At 38.1% G+C, this 19,982-nt stretch overlaps 7 protein-coding genes and 2 long non-coding RNA genes across 19 annotated transcripts; 4 read left to right on the forward strand and 5 right to left on the reverse strand.

Moving 5' to 3' along the window:
* Positions 1-450: 450 nt before the first annotated feature.
* On the forward strand, positions 451-2,309 carry LOC124207407. 7 transcript variants are annotated; one of them, XR_006879946.1, is made up of 8 exons: positions 451-480; positions 576-672; positions 772-849; positions 916-1,032; positions 1,098-1,186; positions 1,312-1,539; positions 1,600-1,721; positions 1,942-2,309. It is a non-coding gene; the product is annotated as an uncharacterized LOC124207407 (long non-coding RNA). The 7 variants fall into 7 exon arrangements; XR_006879948.1 differs by having other exon boundaries at positions 916-1,028; XR_006879950.1 differs by having other exon boundaries at positions 934-1,032.
* A 363-nt stretch (positions 2,310-2,672) lies between these two features.
* Positions 2,673-4,326, reverse strand: LOC124207439. Its single transcript, XR_006879976.1, has 4 exons — positions 4,136-4,326; positions 3,590-3,695; positions 3,049-3,294; positions 2,673-2,990 (listed from the first exon to the last, which is right to left on the reverse strand). It is a non-coding gene; the product is annotated as an uncharacterized LOC124207439 (long non-coding RNA).
* Positions 4,327-4,607: 281 nt separating this feature from the next.
* On the reverse strand, positions 4,608-5,757 carry LOC124207433. Its single transcript, XM_046604888.1, has 2 exons — positions 5,016-5,757; positions 4,608-4,902 (listed from the first exon to the last, which is right to left on the reverse strand). The coding sequence occupies exons 1-2, from the start codon at positions 5,362-5,364 to the stop codon at positions 4,898-4,900; spliced, it is 354 nt and encodes a 117-aa protein (XP_046460844.1). The 5' UTR covers positions 5,365-5,757; the 3' UTR covers positions 4,608-4,897.
* A 1,083-nt stretch (positions 5,758-6,840) lies between these two features.
* Positions 6,841-8,063, forward strand: LOC124207434 (transcription factor MafA-like). The gene is made up of 2 exons (XM_046604889.1): positions 6,841-7,525; positions 7,597-8,063. The coding sequence occupies exons 1-2, from the start codon at positions 7,511-7,513 to the stop codon at positions 7,867-7,869; spliced, it is 288 nt and encodes a 95-aa protein (XP_046460845.1). The 5' UTR covers positions 6,841-7,510; the 3' UTR covers positions 7,870-8,063.
* On the reverse strand, positions 8,064-15,668 carry LOC124207411. 4 transcript variants are annotated; one of them, XM_046604854.1, is made up of 11 exons: positions 15,557-15,668; positions 13,573-15,482; positions 13,044-13,511; positions 12,477-12,972; positions 12,120-12,406; positions 11,908-12,046; positions 11,672-11,844; positions 9,509-11,613; positions 8,723-9,441; positions 8,576-8,624; positions 8,064-8,341 (listed from the first exon to the last, which is right to left on the reverse strand). In XM_046604854.1, the coding sequence occupies exons 2-8, from the start codon at positions 13,695-13,697 to the stop codon at positions 11,190-11,192; spliced, it is 2,112 nt and encodes a 703-aa protein (XP_046460810.1). In that variant the 5' UTR covers positions 13,698-15,482; positions 15,557-15,668; the 3' UTR covers positions 8,064-8,341; positions 8,576-8,624; positions 8,723-9,441; positions 9,509-11,189. The 4 variants fall into 4 exon arrangements, with proteins under 4 accessions (XP_046460810.1, XP_046460809.1, XP_046460808.1 ...); XM_046604853.1 differs by having other exon boundaries at positions 9,509-9,606; positions 9,825-11,613; positions 13,573-15,623; XM_046604852.1 differs by having other exon boundaries at positions 8,723-8,950; positions 9,392-9,441; positions 13,573-15,623.
* LOC124207435 (glycine-rich cell wall structural protein-like) lies at positions 9,959-10,491 on the forward strand. Its single transcript, XM_046604890.1, has 2 exons — positions 9,959-10,045; positions 10,115-10,491. Exons 1-2 carry the CDS (start codon positions 10,031-10,033, stop codon positions 10,346-10,348), a joined length of 249 nt encoding a protein of 82 aa, XP_046460846.1. The 5' UTR covers positions 9,959-10,030; the 3' UTR covers positions 10,349-10,491.
* A 26-nt stretch (positions 15,669-15,694) lies between the features above and the next one.
* LOC124207422 lies at positions 15,695-17,592 on the forward strand. Its single transcript, XM_046604873.1, has 9 exons — positions 15,695-15,830; positions 15,905-16,048; positions 16,123-16,288; positions 16,384-16,532; positions 16,602-16,742; positions 16,810-16,896; positions 16,972-17,098; positions 17,210-17,297; positions 17,377-17,592. The coding sequence occupies exons 1-9, from the start codon at positions 15,705-15,707 to the stop codon at positions 17,432-17,434; spliced, it is 1,086 nt and encodes a 361-aa protein (XP_046460829.1). The 5' UTR covers positions 15,695-15,704; the 3' UTR covers positions 17,435-17,592.
* LOC124207432 (microsomal glutathione S-transferase 3-like) lies at positions 17,496-18,825 on the reverse strand. Its single transcript, XM_046604887.1, has 4 exons — positions 18,520-18,825; positions 18,297-18,453; positions 18,097-18,227; positions 17,496-18,016 (listed from the first exon to the last, which is right to left on the reverse strand). The coding sequence occupies exons 1-4, from the start codon at positions 18,548-18,550 to the stop codon at positions 17,916-17,918; spliced, it is 420 nt and encodes a 139-aa protein (XP_046460843.1). The 5' UTR covers positions 18,551-18,825; the 3' UTR covers positions 17,496-17,915.
* Positions 18,826-18,976: 151 nt separating this feature from the next.
* LOC124207431 (microsomal glutathione S-transferase 3-like) lies at positions 18,977-19,956 on the reverse strand. Of its 2 annotated transcripts, none has more exons than XM_046604885.1 (4): positions 19,812-19,956; positions 19,552-19,675; positions 19,241-19,481; positions 18,977-19,175 (listed from the first exon to the last, which is right to left on the reverse strand). In XM_046604885.1, exons 1-4 carry the CDS (start codon positions 19,817-19,819, stop codon positions 19,081-19,083), a joined length of 468 nt encoding a protein of 155 aa, XP_046460841.1. In that variant the 5' UTR covers positions 19,820-19,956; the 3' UTR covers positions 18,977-19,080. The 2 variants fall into 2 exon arrangements, with proteins under 2 accessions (XP_046460841.1, XP_046460842.1); XM_046604886.1 differs by having other exon boundaries at positions 19,750-19,820.
* Positions 19,957-19,982: the final 26 nt, after the last annotated feature.

The raw sequence follows: 19,982 nt of genomic DNA on the forward strand, positions 1-19,982 counted from the left end.
TTTTGTCGGCAGCTCAATGGTTAATGCGCTATCGCTTACTTCCGGTATACTTCCGGAAAATTTGCATGAAACTAGCAAGTGAGCTTTATTCTCTGTACTATTCTCTAGATTTCAAGCTAGGTTTAAGCAAATAAAAGTGCACCGTTCAAGTTATACAAGTAGCTAAAGAACTGAATTGCTTTAAGTTACATGGCAGATACAGAACTGCAGCCCGATAGCCAGTGCGGTGAAAACATTTTTGATATCCCATATATGTAATAGTTTTAATTCAAAGCAATAATGTTTTTTAAGATCTTCAATATCACTAGAATTCAAAAATTTTACGTTGTGTCTCACAAGGCGCGTTTTTGGGACTTGAAGTGTCAAAGGTGTCCAATAGATGACATAGGTGTTCTTGTTTATCATGTGATGGCGGATTGTTGTGGTGGTTGTCAAAAGTTTTCCTTAATTTTTCCATGAAAGTTACCGATGAATTCATCAGTAAATTCAAGTTTATTTCTGTGCAATTTGTTTGTAATGTGATTTATTCCGTATGTGTGTCGGATCACCTTACATATTTCTATTATAACGTGTAGGAAGGAACGCGAAAGGCAACTGAAACTACAAGTAGCCTACCATCAATTCTTTGATTAAAATCGCCGTTCTGCTGAATGCTTTATCCTGTTGATGCAGGTAAAACCTATAATAGCTTAGTCACAAATCTTTGAATACCTCTTTACATTTTTAGTTCATATTCTATTGGTAATCTGGAGTTTTTAATAATGTTGGTAGATCACTAACCCCAGCGTGGACAACACATGTTGTTTTTTCATGTTTTCTACAAATAATGCATTGACACTTGACAGACAAGTATTATTCTTCCTTGAGAAATTTGTTACTTTTATTTCATGCTATTTATTATTTGACATAATACAGACCATGGGTAATCTTCAGGTTAATTGCAGCAACTTGGGACTTGGGAGAAGTCCTGTGAAAAGACACAGGGCACATGACCAGATTTGTGTTTTTCTGAATGTTCTATTCAACTAGTAGGTAACAACTAACTTTACCTTATTGCATGAATGTGAATATTAATTGAACTATTTCCTTTGCCAAAGTTAGTTGGAACCCTAACTCAAACACAGACAACACATTGCTGCTGCCTTACGGCCACAGGCAGGAAAATGATTCTTTTCTTCAGAAAATTGTAAGTTGTATTTGTAGTCTTAAACCCCCCCATACTTTTTGTTACTATTATAGATTTTTATGTTGAAACAGTTACGGAAAATGATCGGAAATAGCCAAGTTAATAATTTGTGTGTTGTCTCATAGGGAAAGCTGTTTGAGTAATCTGTTATTCATCCTCACTTGATTCATTTCGTGCCAGTTAGTGAAAGGCGTGAAGAATTCAAGTTTAGCTGCTGCGTGCTGTCAGCAAGCAAGCAATCCAATTGATGTCCACCAGGTGGCGCGAGTGTCCTCAAGGCCCCGGTTCGGCCATTTTGTTCCTTGACGTAGCAGAAGTGAGATGCCGGTCGTGACGTTTCCCAAAATGAAAAGGTATTTCTTGTCAATTAATTAGGTTAATGGAATGTAAAATTTCGATGTGTCAATTTTCAGGTGATTGATCTTACCACTTTGCCATCGGAATTGAAAATGCCTGTACATTTGCCGAAATGTCGTGCCTCGTGTGTCTCGCTGCCTGTACCCAGTCGTACGTCTCATCCCATGCAACAGCAAAAGTAATTATTTTGTTCAGATTTCCTACAACTATTTACTGAATATGACTAGATATCAATTTGCTTTGCTACTGTAGAAATTTGAGCACCTTTCCAACTTTTACTTCTTTCGTAAAATTGCAGAAATCAAAGCTAATCTGTTTTGTCTGACTCCTTATCTTTTGTCGTAAGAGTCCAGTTAACTTGCGTTTCCTGATGGTGATTTTTTTATTTTCTTCAATAGGTCTAACAACCACGCTGCAGCCAGATGGTGAAAGGTGTGATGAAGAAAAGTTCAACCGTTGTATGCAGGATGTGGTGCTAGTGTTATCCAGAAGTAGCTGTGTTGGAGTTATTCCGAAGCAGCTGAGCCAGAATTTGTCCAAATTGCTGACTTCAAAATTTTAACTGCTTTCATTTGTATTTTTTGCTTTGCAAGTGGTATCCGTGGTGCTCGATTTGAAATATTTTTATCCCAATTTATTTGTGGTTTTGCTCTGCCAGTGAGTTGCTGACTTGAATTGGTTTCATATCTTGTCTTTTTTCCGTTTTACTTGGGCAGTATACGACTGTGGCAAACTGATTCTATGTCAGTTTTGATACAGTCGACAACTGCTAGATTAAATTCCGGCTTTCTGCACCAACAAAATAATAACGGCATATGTTATTATCGCGGTTGGGAAAGTCACAGGCCCCCCCCTCCCTGGGGGCCATAAAATATATGTGGTTGTGTTAAAAAAATAAAAATTGTAAAATAATAATAGAGATTGTTTTTAATTTATAACAAAAAAAACATGGGAGCAACGAACATCGCCAATTTTTTGCGAAAAAGACTAGTAAAAATAATAAATGGTGGTTGTTTTTAGCAAATTTTAAAATTTAATAAAAATTTGGGCTGGATAATGTTTAGATTGATGAAAATATTGTGAATAATAAAATGGTTTCATGTATTAAAAAAAAGCAGTAAGTCAGTAGTTATGATTTCAATAATTTATTTTTATAACAAGGTGGTATTATTGATTATTTCAGGTTTGTTATGGTAGATGTAAGTTAATCAGTACACAAGATTTTTATGGTTTTAACTGAGCTTCTCACAGAAAATATAAAATCTTATTACAATTCCCCATCCACACAACTACCTAGGAGGAAATTTTGTTTACTTGGGGAAAGAGAGAACAGATATGAATTTGAAAAATCTCTAGGATTATATAATTTTTCAATCTCTTTGAAGTTCAGCAACCTCTTCTTAGCTTCACCAATGTATCAAGTCCGGAACGGCGCCGTTCGATTGAACTGAAACGAGAATAGAGAATTAGTTATTAATTGAATAAAACTCTTCATCCAGCATTACCTCAACATAGATACAGGTAGCAGAAGAACACACCAACAAATTACCAGAAAGCCATGAGGCAACACCTATTATTTTGCACAACAGCTCAACTCTGCATGGACACCAACATGGTAAATGGAAGTATGATGTTGAACCAACACGCAAGTCTGTAGAAGATCCATTTCAGTGCACGTCTCAATCAGAAAATGACTGCCACACCAAACATCACAACCATGAACAGCTCAAACTTTCTCTAACCAATGAAACCTGTAAAGCAAGAGCCAAAAGTACATTAATAAACCAATAAAATTTCAAAATTATAAAATAAATAATCTTAGTTCTGTTAAATAAAAATTCTCAAATAAACCAAATTGTAACTCTTCCGAAGTTGATCAAAATTTTTTCACAAATGCTTATTTGAAACAGTTGGTAGTTGTCAAATTGCTTCTAAATCATGAATTTTAAGCCCAACTCGAGTAAATTCTAAACAAAGAACACAAATAGACTAAAATTTAACAAGATGCTAACCCACGGAAGTTGTCTTATTACAAGTAGATGTTACCATTTCAGCTCGCCTAGTGTGCACATTTTCATCTCGCAACATGGTAGAGGCATCTCATCTCATCTTGTTGATTTGGCATCCCACATTGAGAACAATCTCAACCAACCTGTCACAAGATAAATTAGATTAGTTAAAGACACTTTTCAAATCATTATTAATGAAAGTTCATGTCTTCGCAAGCTCAATTCAAGGGCATCTCTCAAATTGACAAAATTCACATAACATCACAAAAAATATTTGCAATGACATGTAACTTTAGTTTACTAATTATTGATAATTTTTAATAAAACAGCTCAATTTTCTATCAGAAACCTCATCACAGAATTTTAATGTGGAAACAGTCATACGACCATTAAGTTACTCTACATTATTACTTGTACTGTTCTCAAGTACTTTGACATGACGAAGCGTGCAACACTCAGCAAGAGACGACATTTTAAACAAGTGTACAACAAGCATGGCCACATTGAACTGGCTAGTATAAATTTAAGGCCATGTTACCCGTAAATTGACCGTAGAAACATTAAGAATTAGAGTAGGAATTACCTTTTTATGAAGAACTAAGTCAGGATTCAGGAAAGAAAGTACCCAGCAATAATGACTAGAGTAACCTTCTCGGCCAGCGTCTCGAAAGAAATAGAACGACAAGTGGTTTCTCGTCTCAAAACTGTGGCGACCCCCCCTCCAGTACATCCCTCTACCAACACAGGCTGAATAGTTCAATCCCTAAACACACTGAAATATTTAGCCACCTAGTGACAGCTCTGGTGACAGCCCTTATTAGCATCCACGGACGAGAATGACTAGAGTCAGTAATATAAGAATGTCCGCTCTAGCTCGTTGACACTTAATTGAAAAAATAACTAACAATAAAAGGCAAATAACTTTGTTACTCACTCCATACCCCTGCTTTGGGTCACTTTAGATGTTGGAAAATTTAAGCCAGATACAAAAACGTTTTCCTGAGTTTCTTGGGAGAGGCAACCATAGGTTTTTAGTAAAAACAACAAACATTAACAAGTGTTTTCGAGGAATTTATTCAGAATTTGTTTGAATGCCGTATCCTGGGTCACATCACTTACACAAGTAACATATTGTTTTAGCGATGAGTATACAGATCAATTAAATTTCATACAAAGTTTAGAATGAAACGCACAAAAGTAAACCAAAAAGCATTAAAAATTACAAAGCATTGCGCAACATCGACGATTCCACGCTGAGAAATTTCATGATCTTGATTCTTGGTTTCATTAGAAAAATGGGCGAGATAGTTACTTTAAAAATTGTCAGGAGCAACGGTGGTTTATTTTATTCTATAAATCAATAATTGTTGAAAAATTAAAATACATTTAAAAATAAGATTGTCCATTGACAAAACAAACTTTTTTAAAAAAGTGAATTATTTTTTCTAGAAAACTGAACTTACCTTCAAATGGGATATAGCTTCCCATGGTGACCTCGTCATAAGTTGGAAGTTGTTCATCGTACCAATTACTTGAAGCATCATATTGCCAATCACCTTCAATATTTATGACAAATATGTCGCCACATGAGACAACTTCATCATAAGACGGTGGTGGCGATAGATCTGCGTTGGGATGCTGGGATCCGAGATTGCCATTACTGGACAAGACGGTGTTCGCCATCGATGATGATTTGTCGAAACAGCATATTAAAGTGTATAGTTTGCTATAGAGATACTTGAAAAGCAGAGCAAAAACTACGCAAGCAAAAATCAACCCAAATGTTGTTAAGAGTAAACTTTGAAATGACATTTTTAAAGAGGCTTAAAAAGGCAATCAATGATCGGGACAATGTACTCAGCAGCTCGAGCGTGATATGTGTAATAACTTTCTTCATCGCGTGCAGTCTAACCTAACCCTGTCGAGTCGACATTATTACTGATGATAACGACGGTCGTAAAGGTCAATATCTCTTATAAGCTTTTTAGGGATTTGCTTTCATCGCGGAGTAATCTTGCATAATGACGTCAGATCAAAGTTTATAAACAACTATTTAGAAGTGGGTTTTTCTGCTACGATTTTCTCTTGTAACCATGCAATTTAATTGCGTAGAAGTAAGTAATTAATTACTACAGAAAAGGCTTAACTACTGCAAATTATAATATCAAAATAATACGTATGCTAAATGGCTTAATAAAATTGTAATAATAATACTCAACATTTTCGAAAACTCTCATTGGCTGTAAACTGAAAGTACTGATGAATTTCAAGCACATCGGCTACGATAATTGCTAAACTCTGGGCGTCGCAATGGGAAGAACGTTTTCCTTGGTTGTTCAATTTGCGATTCCTCCCAAAGTGCTCCAGTAGCGAATCAGATGTCACTTCCTGGTATAGTAGATATTCGGTTTTCATTTTTTTTGCAAATAGATAACCAATGTTATCAAATAACTTTCTTTTCAATGTCAAGGTATAACCAATGTTATCAAATAACTTTTTTCATTGTCAAGGTTAAATTCATACTTACATTTTGATTGCCATATCTTTGCCTCCAGAATTCACAAATATTCAACCACTCGGCCGCAAATGTTGGGACATTCAATCCTGATATCTGGCGAATAGTTTTATGACGAGGTGATAATCAATTAATCAGATAACGCTATGCAGACACCAAAATAAACAAGTTACCAGGCACTGATTAGGGAAATCCGAGCCCAATGTGTTATAACTGTCCGTCACCAAAATGAACGGGCCGTTCAGCTGGAAGAGCCACTGGGAGAATTTGCGAATTGTCTCGACAAACGAGAAATCTGCAAGCTTTGAACAAAGAATTGGCGCAAAATTAATTAGTCAAAACTGCAATTTAAAAACAAAAAGGAAAATCCTACATCTGGATGGCAACATCCGGCAAAAGCTTTTTGACGATCCAAGTTGAGCGTGTTGACGGCCACTGCGTTAACTTCGATGATTTCCGTTCTGAATTCAATAACGTATTATTTGTCGCTTACATAATATAAAATGCGGCACACTTACTGATGAGATTTTCCCGGGAGACCAACAACGGAAGTTTTCAAATTGATGGCGACAAGGTAATCGAACCGCTGATGTTGGTAGCGCTGATAGACGATAATTCATGTTTAAACATTTAGATACGTTTAGTTACGTTGATCTCTAAAGAATCAACAGGAAATCTGATTTGATTTGAATAATGTTGTGCAGTACCTGTTTGACAGACATTTGATATCCGACGAAATGAAGTTGGTTGAACCTGGTAAATACCTAAACTGCAATACAATACTTTTAATTTTAATTTCTCGTAGGTTCTTATTGCCACATGTGTTGACGTCGAAGGGAATAACTCCGACACGTGTGGAAAGGTTCCTGATGCATTATCAGCGCTTATCATGATCTCTATGACAACGGCTGGCAACTAATCACTTGAAATAATCATATAAGTAAAGCTATAGTACAAAGGATCAACCAACCGGTTGACCGAGCACAAACATAAATAGAAATGATTCTCTCGTAGGATCTATAGACGTGTTGTGAGAAATTGTGTTTACAATAAATAAATGTAAATACAACAGTGAAAAAACAACGGCCATGTTAAGCACCCTTGCTCTGGTTATCACTTGTCAATCACGCAATGACAGGCTAGCGCAAAAAAAATCAACTAAAATTACGCTGCATGTTCGGTACAATTCTGAATAATGTATGATTTCTGGATTCCGACCCAAGGTTAGAAAATAGCGGAGAAACGCAACGAGAAGTATATCATTATTGCTACAATATGGGAATAAAAACGGCCTCTAAAAATGAAGGTTGGTTCGTGCTGACCTTAATTACTCACCGCGAATCATTGCATCTTCTTTCCGGTATGAATCGTCATATAAATACCAGCCAAGACGGCTCTACCATCATTGTAGTTCTTCAAGAGTAACTCGACAACAGCAACAACATGAGCCGTAATCTGGTAATTTTCCCTGCTCAGATAATAATTTATTTTATTAGATTAATATAAATGTGTTATGACTTCAATTTTAGATCATCTTTACCCTCGTCGCGGTAGTTTACGCTTTGGCGTTGATTACGATGGCGGAAGGTCGGCGAGAGCGTCGTAACATATTCGGACTGTTCAACGGTGGCTTGCTGGGACTGGGAGGCGGCGGCCATCATGGCCATCATGATCATCATCACCATCATCACGATCACGGTAGATTCGGCGGACACCATCACCATGGATTCGGCGGACATCACGGATTTGGAGGACATCACCATGGAGGATTTGGGGGAAACCAATTTGGATTCTTCGGATAAAAAGTTAGACACTCTCGTTGATCGTATCGATCAGCGAACTGTTGTCATCCAACAGGCACCTACTAAAACGTCTATCACTCTATCCCCTCCTAGTACCAAACGCAACGCCCCACCATTTATTTAATTTTTGTTTTCAAACGAGAAATATTTTCCCCATTGATTTGTATCGAATACAATGGAAAGTAAAAATAAAATTGATGTGAAAGAAAAACTTTTTTAGAAATAGAATTAATGAATTACAAAATAAAACAATTCCAGAAAACTAAAAGAGAAAGCGCGTTATAACTTTTAAAGCATATAGTTCAATTTTGCTGAACAATTGATTAAAAATATGAAGAATTGATTATGGTTGGTGTTTATAGGCAGCAAAGTGGCCCATATGGTTTTCCACATTGGCAGATTGCGCAAGGCTCGTTTTGTGGTATGCGTTCCGGACAGTCATATCTGCACGAATTTGGGCACCTCCCTATTACTGATTATTTGCAATCGGAAAACAAGAACGAATTTTACAACAGACTACTATAGAGATTGCCATTATTAAATAGGAAAGATTTGAATTTAACTAAAAAAGCAAGTTGAAAAGTATGTAACAATCCATGATATAATAATGGCTCGACCAATTGGCTTTAAACAAACAAAAATATTTGCTCTTCGTGCGGATTAGTGATATCGGGTAAAGGGCAAATAGGTGTTAGTGTTTACTTACAGTCGGCCAGAGATTGGGCAGCCATAAGCGTCGCGATAATGAGTAGTAGCTATACAAAGTACGGATCCGGAATGCAATGAAACGGAGAAAAGGCAAATTATTAGGAGTTTATCTAAATGCACTCGACGGATATTATGTGTACATTACCATTAGGAGGTGACGATGCATCTTCTTGAATGTTTTATATTGATTCTCAATGATGGAAAAGCTTCTTTCGTTTATATAGCTGCTGGGATCAGCATAGAAGAGATCACGTTTTGGGCGTTCCTCAGTTTCCGCTTGTTTTTGTCCAATATTCAGCGCTATCTCGATGAATAAATTTAGTGGTGATGCAATGTAGAAAATGCTCCACTCGGTCCATGCTGCGAGGATTGACTAGCTCAGATAAAAACTCGTTTCAACGAGAAAAAACCCACACAAATTGAAATCTGCATGTTAGTTTGACGATTCTAATTATTTTAAAATTTTGTTAGAGTTCGATTTAGTGGTTAGATTTTGTGAGTTGATTTTAACTACATAGGGCTAAACGTTGTTTTACAGCTATTTCTTTCTAGTACTTTGGTTAATTGTGTCAACTAATTAGGTTAATGCAACATTTTTCGAACCCAATTTGATGACACAACCCTGCAGGAAAAACCCAGAAGGACACCTCACCACCAATCACTACTCATGATGCTGCCCCGAAAAAATTTCAACACCATCAACTTAACAGTGTATCGCAAGGAGTTGCAAGGGCGGGCACCCTGCAGGTAGGCTATTATCTGGACAAATCGAACGGGAACGGCCTTAGAACAAATAGCTAAACTATTTAAATACCTTAAGAACCTCGATGAAAAGTTTCGGTTTTTTCTCTATCCCTTTCAGACCTGAATAAAAATAGTCATCTCGATTAATTGACTTTTCGGTTCACTTGTTGCAATAACAATGAGTCACCTCTTTGTAGCCCACCAGCGTCTTCCGTGTGGCATTTATCTAGGCCAAGGTTCACATCCAGTCAGCTTTCAAACCACTTAAAGTCGTGAAGTCTCCACCTGTTTTGCAAGAGATTCATCAGCAGCACACTGACATTCTTGCTCGCCAACACGCCAAATGACAAGAGCAATAATACAACACATAGAACGGCCCTGACAAATCTCTTGTGCTTCGAAAACACTCATCACAGCAAAAAAAATAAATGAAACAGCCTCACTTATAAGAAACAAAAACATAAGCGTGAAATGGGGAGATTACAAAACCCCGGAAAACTTACGCTTGGAGGCAAGGTCGTCCCGACAATAAACCCGCACGAGTAATAAGCGAAAGCGGTCGGTGCTGTGCGTAACCTTGCAGTGTGTTACCGTTTGCCTTCCTCATATTTCTCCACGGCGGCTGCGTCTTCCGCTGCTGGTTCCCGTATAAAAAGGCGGCGCGCTTGCCACTTGATCAGTTCAGTTTATCACGAGCAGCAGCAGCAAAATGATCCGCAATTTGGTAACACTAACTGTGACAGTTTAAAATTGACTTGCCTTGTTGTTAACTTGGACGTTTCTTCTTCTTTAGGTCGCAGTTCTTGGTTTCTTTGTCATGATGATGTTGATGACAGTTGAGGCTGCCCCATTCCTGGGTATCTTGGATGGACTTCTTCATGGTGGACACCATCATCATCACGACCATCACCATGGCCATGGTGGCTACGGAGGAGGCTACGGCGGTTACGGCGGAGGCTATGGTTACGGAGGATATCCTGGTTACGGTTATGGTGGACACGGATACGGTCATCACCATCATTTCTAAAAAGAAATCGATCCACGGGAAAAAATGACACCTGTAACGAACTGATTGCTATAATTTAAAAAAATGTTCCTGACTGAATATTTCAGTTATTATTCAGAAGCGAACTCTGTACCTAACCAATACAATACGTTTCATACTGTAAATATTAAAAAAAAAAAATTATTAGTAATTAGTCAGTTACTTACGTCACAAAGAACTGTAAAAAAAAATACGACTCATAATTATTAGAGACTGCAATAAAGTAGTCTGGATTATTCAAAACTAAAACTAGAAAAAGTAGAATCAAATCAGTGCATACTTCATAAGCGTATATACTTACCGCAGTCCAGCTACCACAGCCTAACGATTTTTCAGAGGAAATGGTGACAGGTTTTCTGAAGGCTTCGATAATACAAGGATGTTTCTTACTGTCGGCTTCGGTGGTCTACTGAAGGTCGGGACGGCCTCGAAGAAATGCTATCAAGCCGCTCTTGGTTGGCACACTCGTGTGTTTCCTCACGTATAGGCTGACTTCACTCGTACGTGACAAGAGTCAAACCAAACATAACCAACAATAGCGAAGTGATTGTATAGAAAAAGTCGAACGTCAAATGTACAAAATTCATCAAGTGCCAATTTTGCGTATACAAAATTCATCAAGTGGCAATTTTGCGTATCACGAAAGTTGTCACATTTCCAAACACTACAATATTGATTGATTCACGTGTCTTAAGAGTCATAAAAATTTAACATGGTCAATCAATCAAATGAGTCTAGTTGTGATAAAAATTTTGGGGAGATTTTTTTACGTTGAACGTCGAATTGCAAGTGGGTAAATAATGATGAGATCTTAACAAGGAAATCAAAAGTGACTGTCGGACGTAGTAAAATGAAATGGTAACTCGCCGACTGATGTGTAGGGGTCGCAGGCCAGCGCTTGATAGTGGATCCAGGGCAAACTGGGTGGATTGGGACTTTCCAGATTGTCGGTGATTTGCACACAGAAACAGGGACGAACCGGGCAAAACTTGGACTCGAGAGCCGCTGTGGCTGCAACGCAGTGAGAAACGGAGACGCCGGGAAGGACGATCAAAAGGGCGATCAATTTGGGCAAACGCTGGACCAAATCAACGAAGAAGGTCGTGAATGTCGCCTCATCCCAGGTGTACATATCAAGTCCGCAGTGCACTGTAGTGGCGATCAGTCCCAACTGTATCAATGAAGGGCAATTCGTCAAGAGCCAAATCAACTTGTCGTAGGCTTCGGAAACGATGCGCATCTTCCATCTTACAAAATCATTGATAGTTACTCAATTTAATGTAAACTTAACGATTAAGAATATACCTCAGCACACGAAGTTTATGGGCGGACCGAAGTGTCAAACAGCATCGCTCTATGCAAGACCAATAAAGCCTTTCCAATACGGCAACCTGACGTTCTCCGGCACCGTGGTTGGTTAAACCAATGCTCAAATCTTGTATCCTCAGCGATTCAAGATTGGGACATTTTGTTACGATCTGTGAATTAAAATGAGCCCATGTCAATCAAATTCAAATTAAATTGAAAAATAAAGATGTCACCTCTTCCAGTAACGAAGTGTCGTTGATCTCTTCTTGTTTGTAAGATATTTTGACGGAATTCAGTGAAAACTTTTTTAGATTGGCACACAGCGTCAGCCCACACAGAGAATCGGCTGTGAGAAATGTTTCTCGTAAATTTCTGTGAAAAGATAAGAGATGGAAATTAAATTTGAGTTAATCTACAACACCTGTTTAAGCACACGCACATATACCTTATTAACGCATCGGGGGTTTCGCTGAAATCTGGTCCAATTTCAAGTTCTTCCAGCGACTTGCACTCCTTGAGCAGCATGCATAGTGCTCTTTCAGCTCGATTTCTCATCCAACTGTTTTGTAAATAATCTGACGCGTAGATGATTCGTGAATGAACAGAAAGGACTTTGACTGGCGGTAGACGACTCCAATCGACAATGCTGTAAAGCTCAGAAACTTCGCACGGGCGCTTGTTCAGTCGTAATTTTTCCAAGACAGGATGAGCGCGGCAAAAACTAGCAAAGTTCTACATGAAAGGAGAGAAAAAAGATCTAGTAACTGGATTAAGCAATGCAAGAAATTCAAGCAACACTTACATCTTTCCAAAATCCGCATTCAATCTGCTTCAACTGCGGCAGATTAAAGTCTCCCCTTTGCATGTATTTGTTGCAAGCCACACTTTCAATAGATGGCAGACGTTTGAAGGGTAATAAGATGATATTATTATAATTTTTCGTCTCCTTCCAAGCAACCATATTGCTGATATTAAAGCTGGAATCGCGCACATTTAAAAAGGGTACGGCAGTCCACAAGCATTGCAGATGGCTATTGGTGCTTTCAACAATTTTCTGGATGAATTTCTCCATGGGACCTTCGACATTCTTGCTTCTACCGTGAACCAACACGGCAATGGATTTCAACGAACGCGGAGGGACAGGGCTGCAGTACTCGTCATTTTTCAAAGCTAAAATGTCAAGCAAGCTGTTAATTTCTTTTCCTGAGGTCATGTTTTCTGTCTCTAATTCTTCTTGAGCTGGCTTTCTTTCCTCCAAATTTAGCCTTAAGCAAAGTGTTTCCAAATTTTCACATGCACTAGAGGAAGATAGAATCTATGTCAGAGTAAAATTCTTTAATTATGTAAATGGAGTTGATCTGTTTCATACCTCAGAATTGTTCCTAAAATGAGTGGATCCTGTCCAATGTGGAGATCTAAGTAACTAAGTTGAGCCAAAGGCTCTTTGGCATTTTCAAACTGAGACAATGAAAGAAGATTTTGCCAAAACATCTTGCCAGACATTCCGTTAGGATCTTCTTGTAACTGCTGCAGGTATTCAACAACAGAGTTTTCGACACGCCAATAATTTTTTGGGCTTTGAATACTTAAGGAAAGTTTAGATATTTTCATATTCTCACAGAGCACTTCAGCAATGTCACTTGTGGGAATTTTCGTATGTGCCACAGATAACTCTTTGAGATAACTGCAACTCTTTGCAAATTCACTGATTTCTTTCCCCGACAACCAATAACAAAAGTTAAAATCTAATTTAGTCACCACATCTGAGTTGTAATGAAGAAGTATTTCTCCAATGTTTTCTTGACTGCAGGCAAAGGCTTCCCTAACATTTATGTGCCTGAAAACAACATTTAGTAATTGTAGTTGATCCTATCGTAAATTTTGTTCAAATTTCATACCTGTGCTGACAGAAAAAATGAGGGTATGCAAATTTGAAAGAAATTTTATCATCTGGCGACAAGTGGCCAACAATCATGCACATCACTTCGGTTGGGATTCGAAAAAAGTAACAAGTTTTATCCATGTTGTTAAAAATTAAGAGTTTTCAAAAATACGCCTCCAAATGAATAATTAGATTAATAGAGACAAAGTAGTGGTGTTGGTATTTTTTATGTGCACGACTGCGAGCTGTAAAAGAGACATGCAGTTGCAGTGGACACAGCCCATAAACTCAACATCCTTATGTATGGAGGTGTTGTGTTTACTTCTTCGTCGTCTGCTAATTCATTGCGCCAACGCCATCTATGTGTAGGCTATAAAAACCTTTTATCGTTTTTCAAAATCTCATTTAAACCGAAAACAAGCAATAGTAAATAGGATCGGTAGGTCAACTGTTATTTATAGCCGCACTCCCAAGAAAAAGGTAACATTTTCAAATTAATTTTACCGAGCCGTGGCCCGTGGATCCGCTACTTCCAGACTTCCGCGGCTGCCGTGTTGATTGAGAACTCATGCGTGCGGTTCAATCTAGCCGACTGTGAGTAAACGAGTGTCGTCTCGTTTTTTTTTTAGACACAACATCATTGCACTTTAAAATGGTTACTTCAGTTATTTAGTTTAAATATTGTTCTTATAGGTCTTAGGGTCCAACCAGAAATGAACATTGCTGGTTTCTGCTGTTTCCGAAGTAAGGTAAAAGTTGATCTCACTTAAGATATAGAAATTGACCGAGATCCGGTTTGTTAATACTGGAGTGGGTCTCACACAAAATGAGCAGTGCAGGCCATTTCGCTGCGCAATTTCGTTGCCTATAAACAACTAGCAGGGCGATCTCCAGGATCTCCACTCCAGGTTTCTTGATTTCTAAGAAAGCCTTTTAAAGATCAATGTCGGCAATCGCTTTATAATGTTCATTCCAGTAGATCCTTTAAAACACAGTCGGTCCGTCTGTTTACGTGCGATTTTTCGGTCTCGCACTTCCACGAATTTCTCGTGTAGACAGCATATCAACCGATATGTGTCCATCCATCAAATAAAAGGTCACAATTCATTTCTTGATAAAATGTTCCAACATTAATGAAACCAATTCGACCGTAGGTGCGTTGGATTTTCCTTATATATTTATAATTTCATACCGGATCACCGAGTCTGTGATGTCCCCTTCAAATTTGGCCTACGTGTGTTTTGTTTGCTTCTCTTTCGTGCCTATATCCTTTATCTTGATCCAGTCGACAAATTCAGTCTAGACTTTTGGCTCGCAAGACACGAAGACACCGGCGCCGGACAACTCCTTCTCGTCGTAACAAAGTCCGCCAGAAAACAAACAAGTCCGCGCGCACTTATTTGTTGATTGTAGAATTCAGTCATCTGTTGTCTGCTGGTACACATACAGCCCCACCGGAGCATGTTGGCCACACTAGTAAAACGAAAAGGGCGTGAAAATTCTCTTGAAACCGGACTCGACTAGTTTTCGTTTTTAACATCTATTTCGGATTTTCTTCTCTCTTACACTTCTCAGCCAATAAAACAAAAGAAAAACATCAAGCAAAATTGAAAAGGTTATCCAAACCGAGTTGGGAAAACGAAACAATTCAATAGTCACTATTATTCTCGGCAATGAGCCAAACCGCTTATATTTACTTGAAATTAGTTCACGCAAACAAAAGTCGTGGCAAATTTCTCACTTGCAAACAGACGTCACCGACGACGTTTCATTCCACCCACACTACAGTGAGATCACTTGTCCCTTTAAAGAAAACCCTGTCCAAATATGTCTGAAATGCAACGTAATAGTGCACGACAATTCTGTGGAATTGCTCGTTTAACCCAACCCGCCAGTATGTATTTGTATTCCAAAGCGGATGGAGACCTGATAAAAATAAAGGTTTTTTTAAAAAGCTGGGAAAGTTGAGAAATTCCGCCTCGACAAAATAGTACACCCACCCTTTCCGCCTTCACCGACCGGCGAAAAAAGACTACCCGGGAACTCACGGTCCTTATAAATATCAGTATACGGAACGTATCCGCACAGAAAGGACGCGCCATCGCACCACTTTCCAGGCTTCCTGCTGGTATACTAAATAGTCCCGACATGGAACGTTCGAAAGTTATCGCATTGCTATTGGTGGCGATGCATTGGACGTGCAGGATCGAATCGTCGCGTGTCGGACGTCACACTACAATAGAAAGACATTCCGACGTGGATCACGATTTGCAGGTATTCAATTATGGCCTAAATAAAATTGATTTTTTTAATAGAATGCAATTAATTTGAACTTATTGTGAGAGTAGACTCGCCTGGGTAGCGTCAATAGCTTGGAGGCATTGATACTAGAAACCATTCGAGTTGGTGGCGTCGAAATTTGTTCGTCTCCTTTTGCTCAAAGTGTCATGCTGGGAACCTGGCGACAAGTCACACCGGATCGCGATGAATTAGTGAATGATTTATACCTACACATGTTAAATGAATCGAACCCACTTATCAAAAAAAGTTGCAATCAAATTTATAGAGAGACAACAAAGAACTTCGAAAGACCTGCTACAATGCATTGCTGAAGGAAAACCCCGCCAGCGCTGAATCCATGCCAAATCCCGAAGAAGAATTATCCAGCGATTCTCCGAAAAACCATGATCAAGAATTGACATTCACGCTGCTCAAGCCACCGACCACCCATGGTGAATATGCACACCTATACAAACAATTAAAACAGAACGTGCGCTGTTCGAATTAAAGAAAAAACAAAATTAACGAACGAATTTGAAAATGAAAGTTGCGGTCCCGCTGTCCCGGATGTCTCGATTGGGACCACAACCGAAATCTGCGCCGGCACCTAAAAGGGAACCAGCAGCCAATCCAGAAGTCTTACAAAAGGCCAATGAAATTATCAAGGATCGTTCGGCTGATTGTAAACCGCGCAAGGTATAAACAGGGTTGAATAACTGATGAAACTGATTTTTGAAAACTTTATGCAACCACATTTGATTACAGATTCCTGTTGAGATACCCAAAGAACCCAATGTAAGTTGGCTGCCTACCTGCGCATTGGTGGAACGTTGTGGCGGCTGTTGCAAACACGAGAGGCTTCACTGCGTCCCCGTTCCCGAAGACATCACTATGATGAAGAAGAAGGTATGTATCTAATAACCTCTTATTATTTAAAAAAAAGTGAATTGTTTTGACACTTTTCATCGTTTAGGTTATTGCTGTTAATAACAAAGGGGTTTACGTAAATGTCACACACGTTAATATCGAAAAACACAATAAGTGCAAGTGCCAGTGTAAGGTAAGTTGCAAAAATCACTGAGTGTAAAGTAATAGCGGGTTACAAACGAATGAGCACTGATTTCAAAACTACCAGGTGAAAGCATCGGACTGCAATGCACTGCAGCACTACGATAAGGATAACTGTCGGTGTGTTTGCAAACAGACCGCCGGATCCAAACCTGGAAGTAAACCCAAACAGCCAACATGCAAATCCCCTCTCTGTACGTACCAATCAAAAACATATTATTGCATTGGCAATTTAAAAAAAAAAAAAAAAACGACCTTAAAGAGAAGAAATAAGAATTAATATTTTTCTCTTATATTGAATTTAGATTGGGATGAGCGGAGCTGTAAATGCCGTTGTCCACAAACTGAGGTTGAATGTTCGACAGGTTCCTTTTACTCTTCGGAACAGTGCCGGTACATATCTCGTTCAATTTTTTTAACTCAAGTATAGTTTTAATAAATTTAGCACTATTACTGTTTCCATCCACATTAGGTGCGTTACGGCCAGTGAGATAGTTGAAATTGAAGACGAAAAAAAAAAGCGAATGTGAAAAATTATGAAAACATACAATATTAGGGATATATGGAATTATCAACAATTTATCGACTAGAAATTTGCGATGCTTATTTATTTTGGGTCTTAAATGTTTTCAATTTACCAGTGCCTATACCAGTGAATAAGAGTAAACTTATCTGGATTACAAGAAGACACCTGGGTTTTAAGTTTCCTTTTTTTAGTGATATAACATTTTTTATATGTGATAGTTTCATTTTTATTACTTTTAATCAACTATTCTGTTTTACAAAAAATGTTTGATCCATAAACCACCAAGTGAAATTATTAATAATTGTTTTGAAATTCATAAAAATAACAAAATGTAGAAAAACTTGGTAATCAGTTAACATATTAGATATTACTGATTTCTTTAGAGAAGTGCTATGATTTGTGAAAATTCAAGTGACTAGCTGCCATATTGCCCACACATAGGTAATATTAGAGCTAAACGAAAGAGAATTTAATTGCTTCACTTTTCAGTAGAACTCAAGGAGTTTAAAGGCGAAACATAGAGATGTTCCCAACATGGTTAACAGTCCAATATAACTGTATCCCCCTCTCATTCTTTTGGCAGGATCTGTTATTATGTAATATTTTCATCAATATTTTAGTTATATAAGTCTCAATTGTATGTTATTTGAATGGGCATGAACTTACCGCCAGTGTAATATCCCAAACTGTAAGACACCTTGCCCGCAATCCAAACCAGACCTGCCACTGCTGTAACCAATGGATATTGAAGGCCTCCAATAAACAGCAGCATTAGAAACTGTGGGTAATTCTCCAATCTGTTGAAATAACAACAACGATTACATAAAAACAAGTTTACCTGCTTCATGAAATGAATTATTAGTTACGTGTTTTGGTGAGCTCTTTGATAGCAATTAAACAGGGTGTTGTCATTTGAGTACATTGTAGGATAGGTAATCTTGAACTTCTTCCTCATCTTTCCAACCTGAATTCCTTGCCAAGTGAGGAGAAAAGCAGATGCAATTCCGACAAGAATAACCGAGCCTAGTGTAAGAATTTATAATCAAGAATATGACAGAGATAGCCTTACAACAAATAGTAATAACCTACCATAATGCGGTAACAATTCAATAACGACCATGTTGACTGCAAACCAAATACAGTTTTTGACACAAGCAGACGAAAAAGCGCGCTGATTAAGCAAAATTTAAACAAGTGATTCGCGAAGCGCGACGGGTAAATATAAATTTTCAATTTTTAAAGCGCACAATAAATACTTGTGTCGATGACAAAATTTATTTCACGTATGTCTCGAAAATCTACTCTTTTATGTATTATCACCAGTCAACATACGCTGTCGATTGTACAACGACAAGCATACAACGCTTGGGGGGTTTGGTCTTTATCATCATCACCGTGATGCAGCACAAGTCAACGTTCTAGTCGCTTCGCTGCTTATCTTGTGCTGGCAGATCGACGTTGGTTAAAAAATTACATCGTTTTAAACCGCAAATGTGTCGTCGACCAAAAAACCAATATTTTCATTTGATTAAAATGCTTTTCTTACTGAATTTTATAAAGTATGTAATATTGTAATACTGAATTTTCAAGCACATAAAATGTGTGGCTAAAAGGCTTCTAGAATCCTACCGACTGGCACACAAACTAACGCTATTTTAAAAGTCTAACTGCTAGCATAATCGAAGAAGTTGCTAGTGTTAGGATGGATAAGTTTCCGAATGCTCCACGTACACGTTTCTTTGGATCTAAATAAAAAAAAAACAGACATTAATTGATGTTAAAGATCCAGATATTTTTAATTGTTTATTACCGCCGGTGTAGTATCCAAGGGAATAAATAACTCTGCCAATAATCCATACGACTCCTGCCACGGATGACTGGATAGGATGTTGTAATCCTCCCGTAAAAAGTAGCATCAGGAAAAGGGGGTACCCTTCTAACGTATTCTGATGGACTCTTTGGTAGCAGTTAAATAGATGACCATTTCCCGTAGTGTCTGAGCTGTACATGATGGGATAATTTATGCCCGCTTTCCTTCTCATTTTGCCAACCTAAATTTAAGCGAATTCGTTATACAAAAATGACTCAGTTTGTTTTGCCTTATGAATTATGAGTTTAAACCTGAAACGCTTGCCATGCCAAGAGGAATCCGGAAGCCACGCCTGTAAGAATAACATACCCATATGCCGGATTTACTTTAATAATTGCAGGTCCTAAATCCGAAAATGAGGCGAATGTGCTGTACCTGCAAAATCATTCAAAGTTGAAATATTAACTATACAGATAAGGGAATAAGCCATAAGGCTGTGTATACTATACATGATTAGAATGGTACAGAAATTTGGATAAAAATAACATTTGAAATAGGAACTCATACGTACGCTGCCATTGTGTTGATTTGTACAATAAGACGGGAGCGGAATTCGTTGGGTGATTTTTAGCTGAAAGAATCTAACTAATTCCACACAACCACAGCGTTCAAGCACACAATCTCTCCATCTTATCAGGTGATACTGATCGCCACTCGAGATAAGAACGGTACAAGTTGTTCA

Source organism: Daphnia pulex, chromosome 11, assembly GCF_021134715.1.
Source record: "Daphnia pulex isolate KAP4 chromosome 11, ASM2113471v1".
Classification (NCBI taxonomy): domain Eukaryota; kingdom Metazoa; phylum Arthropoda; class Branchiopoda; order Diplostraca; family Daphniidae; genus Daphnia; species Daphnia pulex.

Bases quoted from the DNA above. Each gene is read 5' to 3' on its own strand.
- LOC124207411 (XM_046604854.1), bottom strand. From the start codon at position 13,697: ATGGATAAAACTTGTTACTTTTTTCGAATCCCAACCGAAGTGATGTGC. The intron at 13,512-13,572 runs GTATGAAATTTG...TGTTGTTTTCAG, and splicing joins CATTTTTTCTGTCAGCACAG to GCACATAAATGTTAGGGAAG. The intron at 11,845-11,907 runs GTGACATCTTTA...TTTAATTCACAG, and splicing joins ACACTTCGTTACTGGAAGAG to ATCGTAACAAAATGTCCCAA.
- LOC124207431 (XM_046604886.1), bottom strand. From the start codon at position 19,805: ATGAGTTCCTATTTCAAATGTTATTTTTATCCAAATTTCTGTACCATT. The intron at 19,676-19,749 runs GTATAGTATACA...ATGATTTTGCAG, and splicing joins TTCTGTACCATTCTAATCAT to GTACAGCACATTCGCCTCAT. The intron at 19,176-19,240 runs GTAATAAACAAT...TTTTTTATTTAG, and splicing joins CCTTGGATACTACACCGGCG to ATCCAAAGAAACGTGTACGT.
- LOC124207432 (XM_046604887.1), bottom strand. From the start codon at position 18,550: ATGGTCGTTATTGAATTGTTACCGCATTATG. The intron at 18,454-18,519 runs GTAGGTTATTAC...TTCTTACACTAG, and splicing joins TGAATTGTTACCGCATTATG to GCTCGGTTATTCTTGTCGGA. The intron at 18,017-18,096 runs GTAAGTTCATGC...ACATAATAACAG, and splicing joins TTTGGGATATTACACTGGCG to ATCCTGCCAAAAGAATGAGA.
- LOC124207422 (XM_046604873.1), top strand. From the start codon at position 15,705: ATGGAACGTTCGAAAGTTATCGCATTGCTATTGGTGGCGATGCATTGG. The intron at 16,743-16,809 runs GTATGTATCTAA...TTCATCGTTTAG, and splicing joins TCACTATGATGAAGAAGAAG to GTTATTGCTGTTAATAACAA. The intron at 16,897-16,971 runs GTAAGTTGCAAA...CAAAACTACCAG, and splicing joins AGTGCAAGTGCCAGTGTAAG to GTGAAAGCATCGGACTGCAA.
- LOC124207433 (XM_046604888.1), bottom strand. From the start codon at position 5,364: ATGTCATTTCAAAGTTTACTCTTAACAACATTTGGGTTGATTTTTGCT.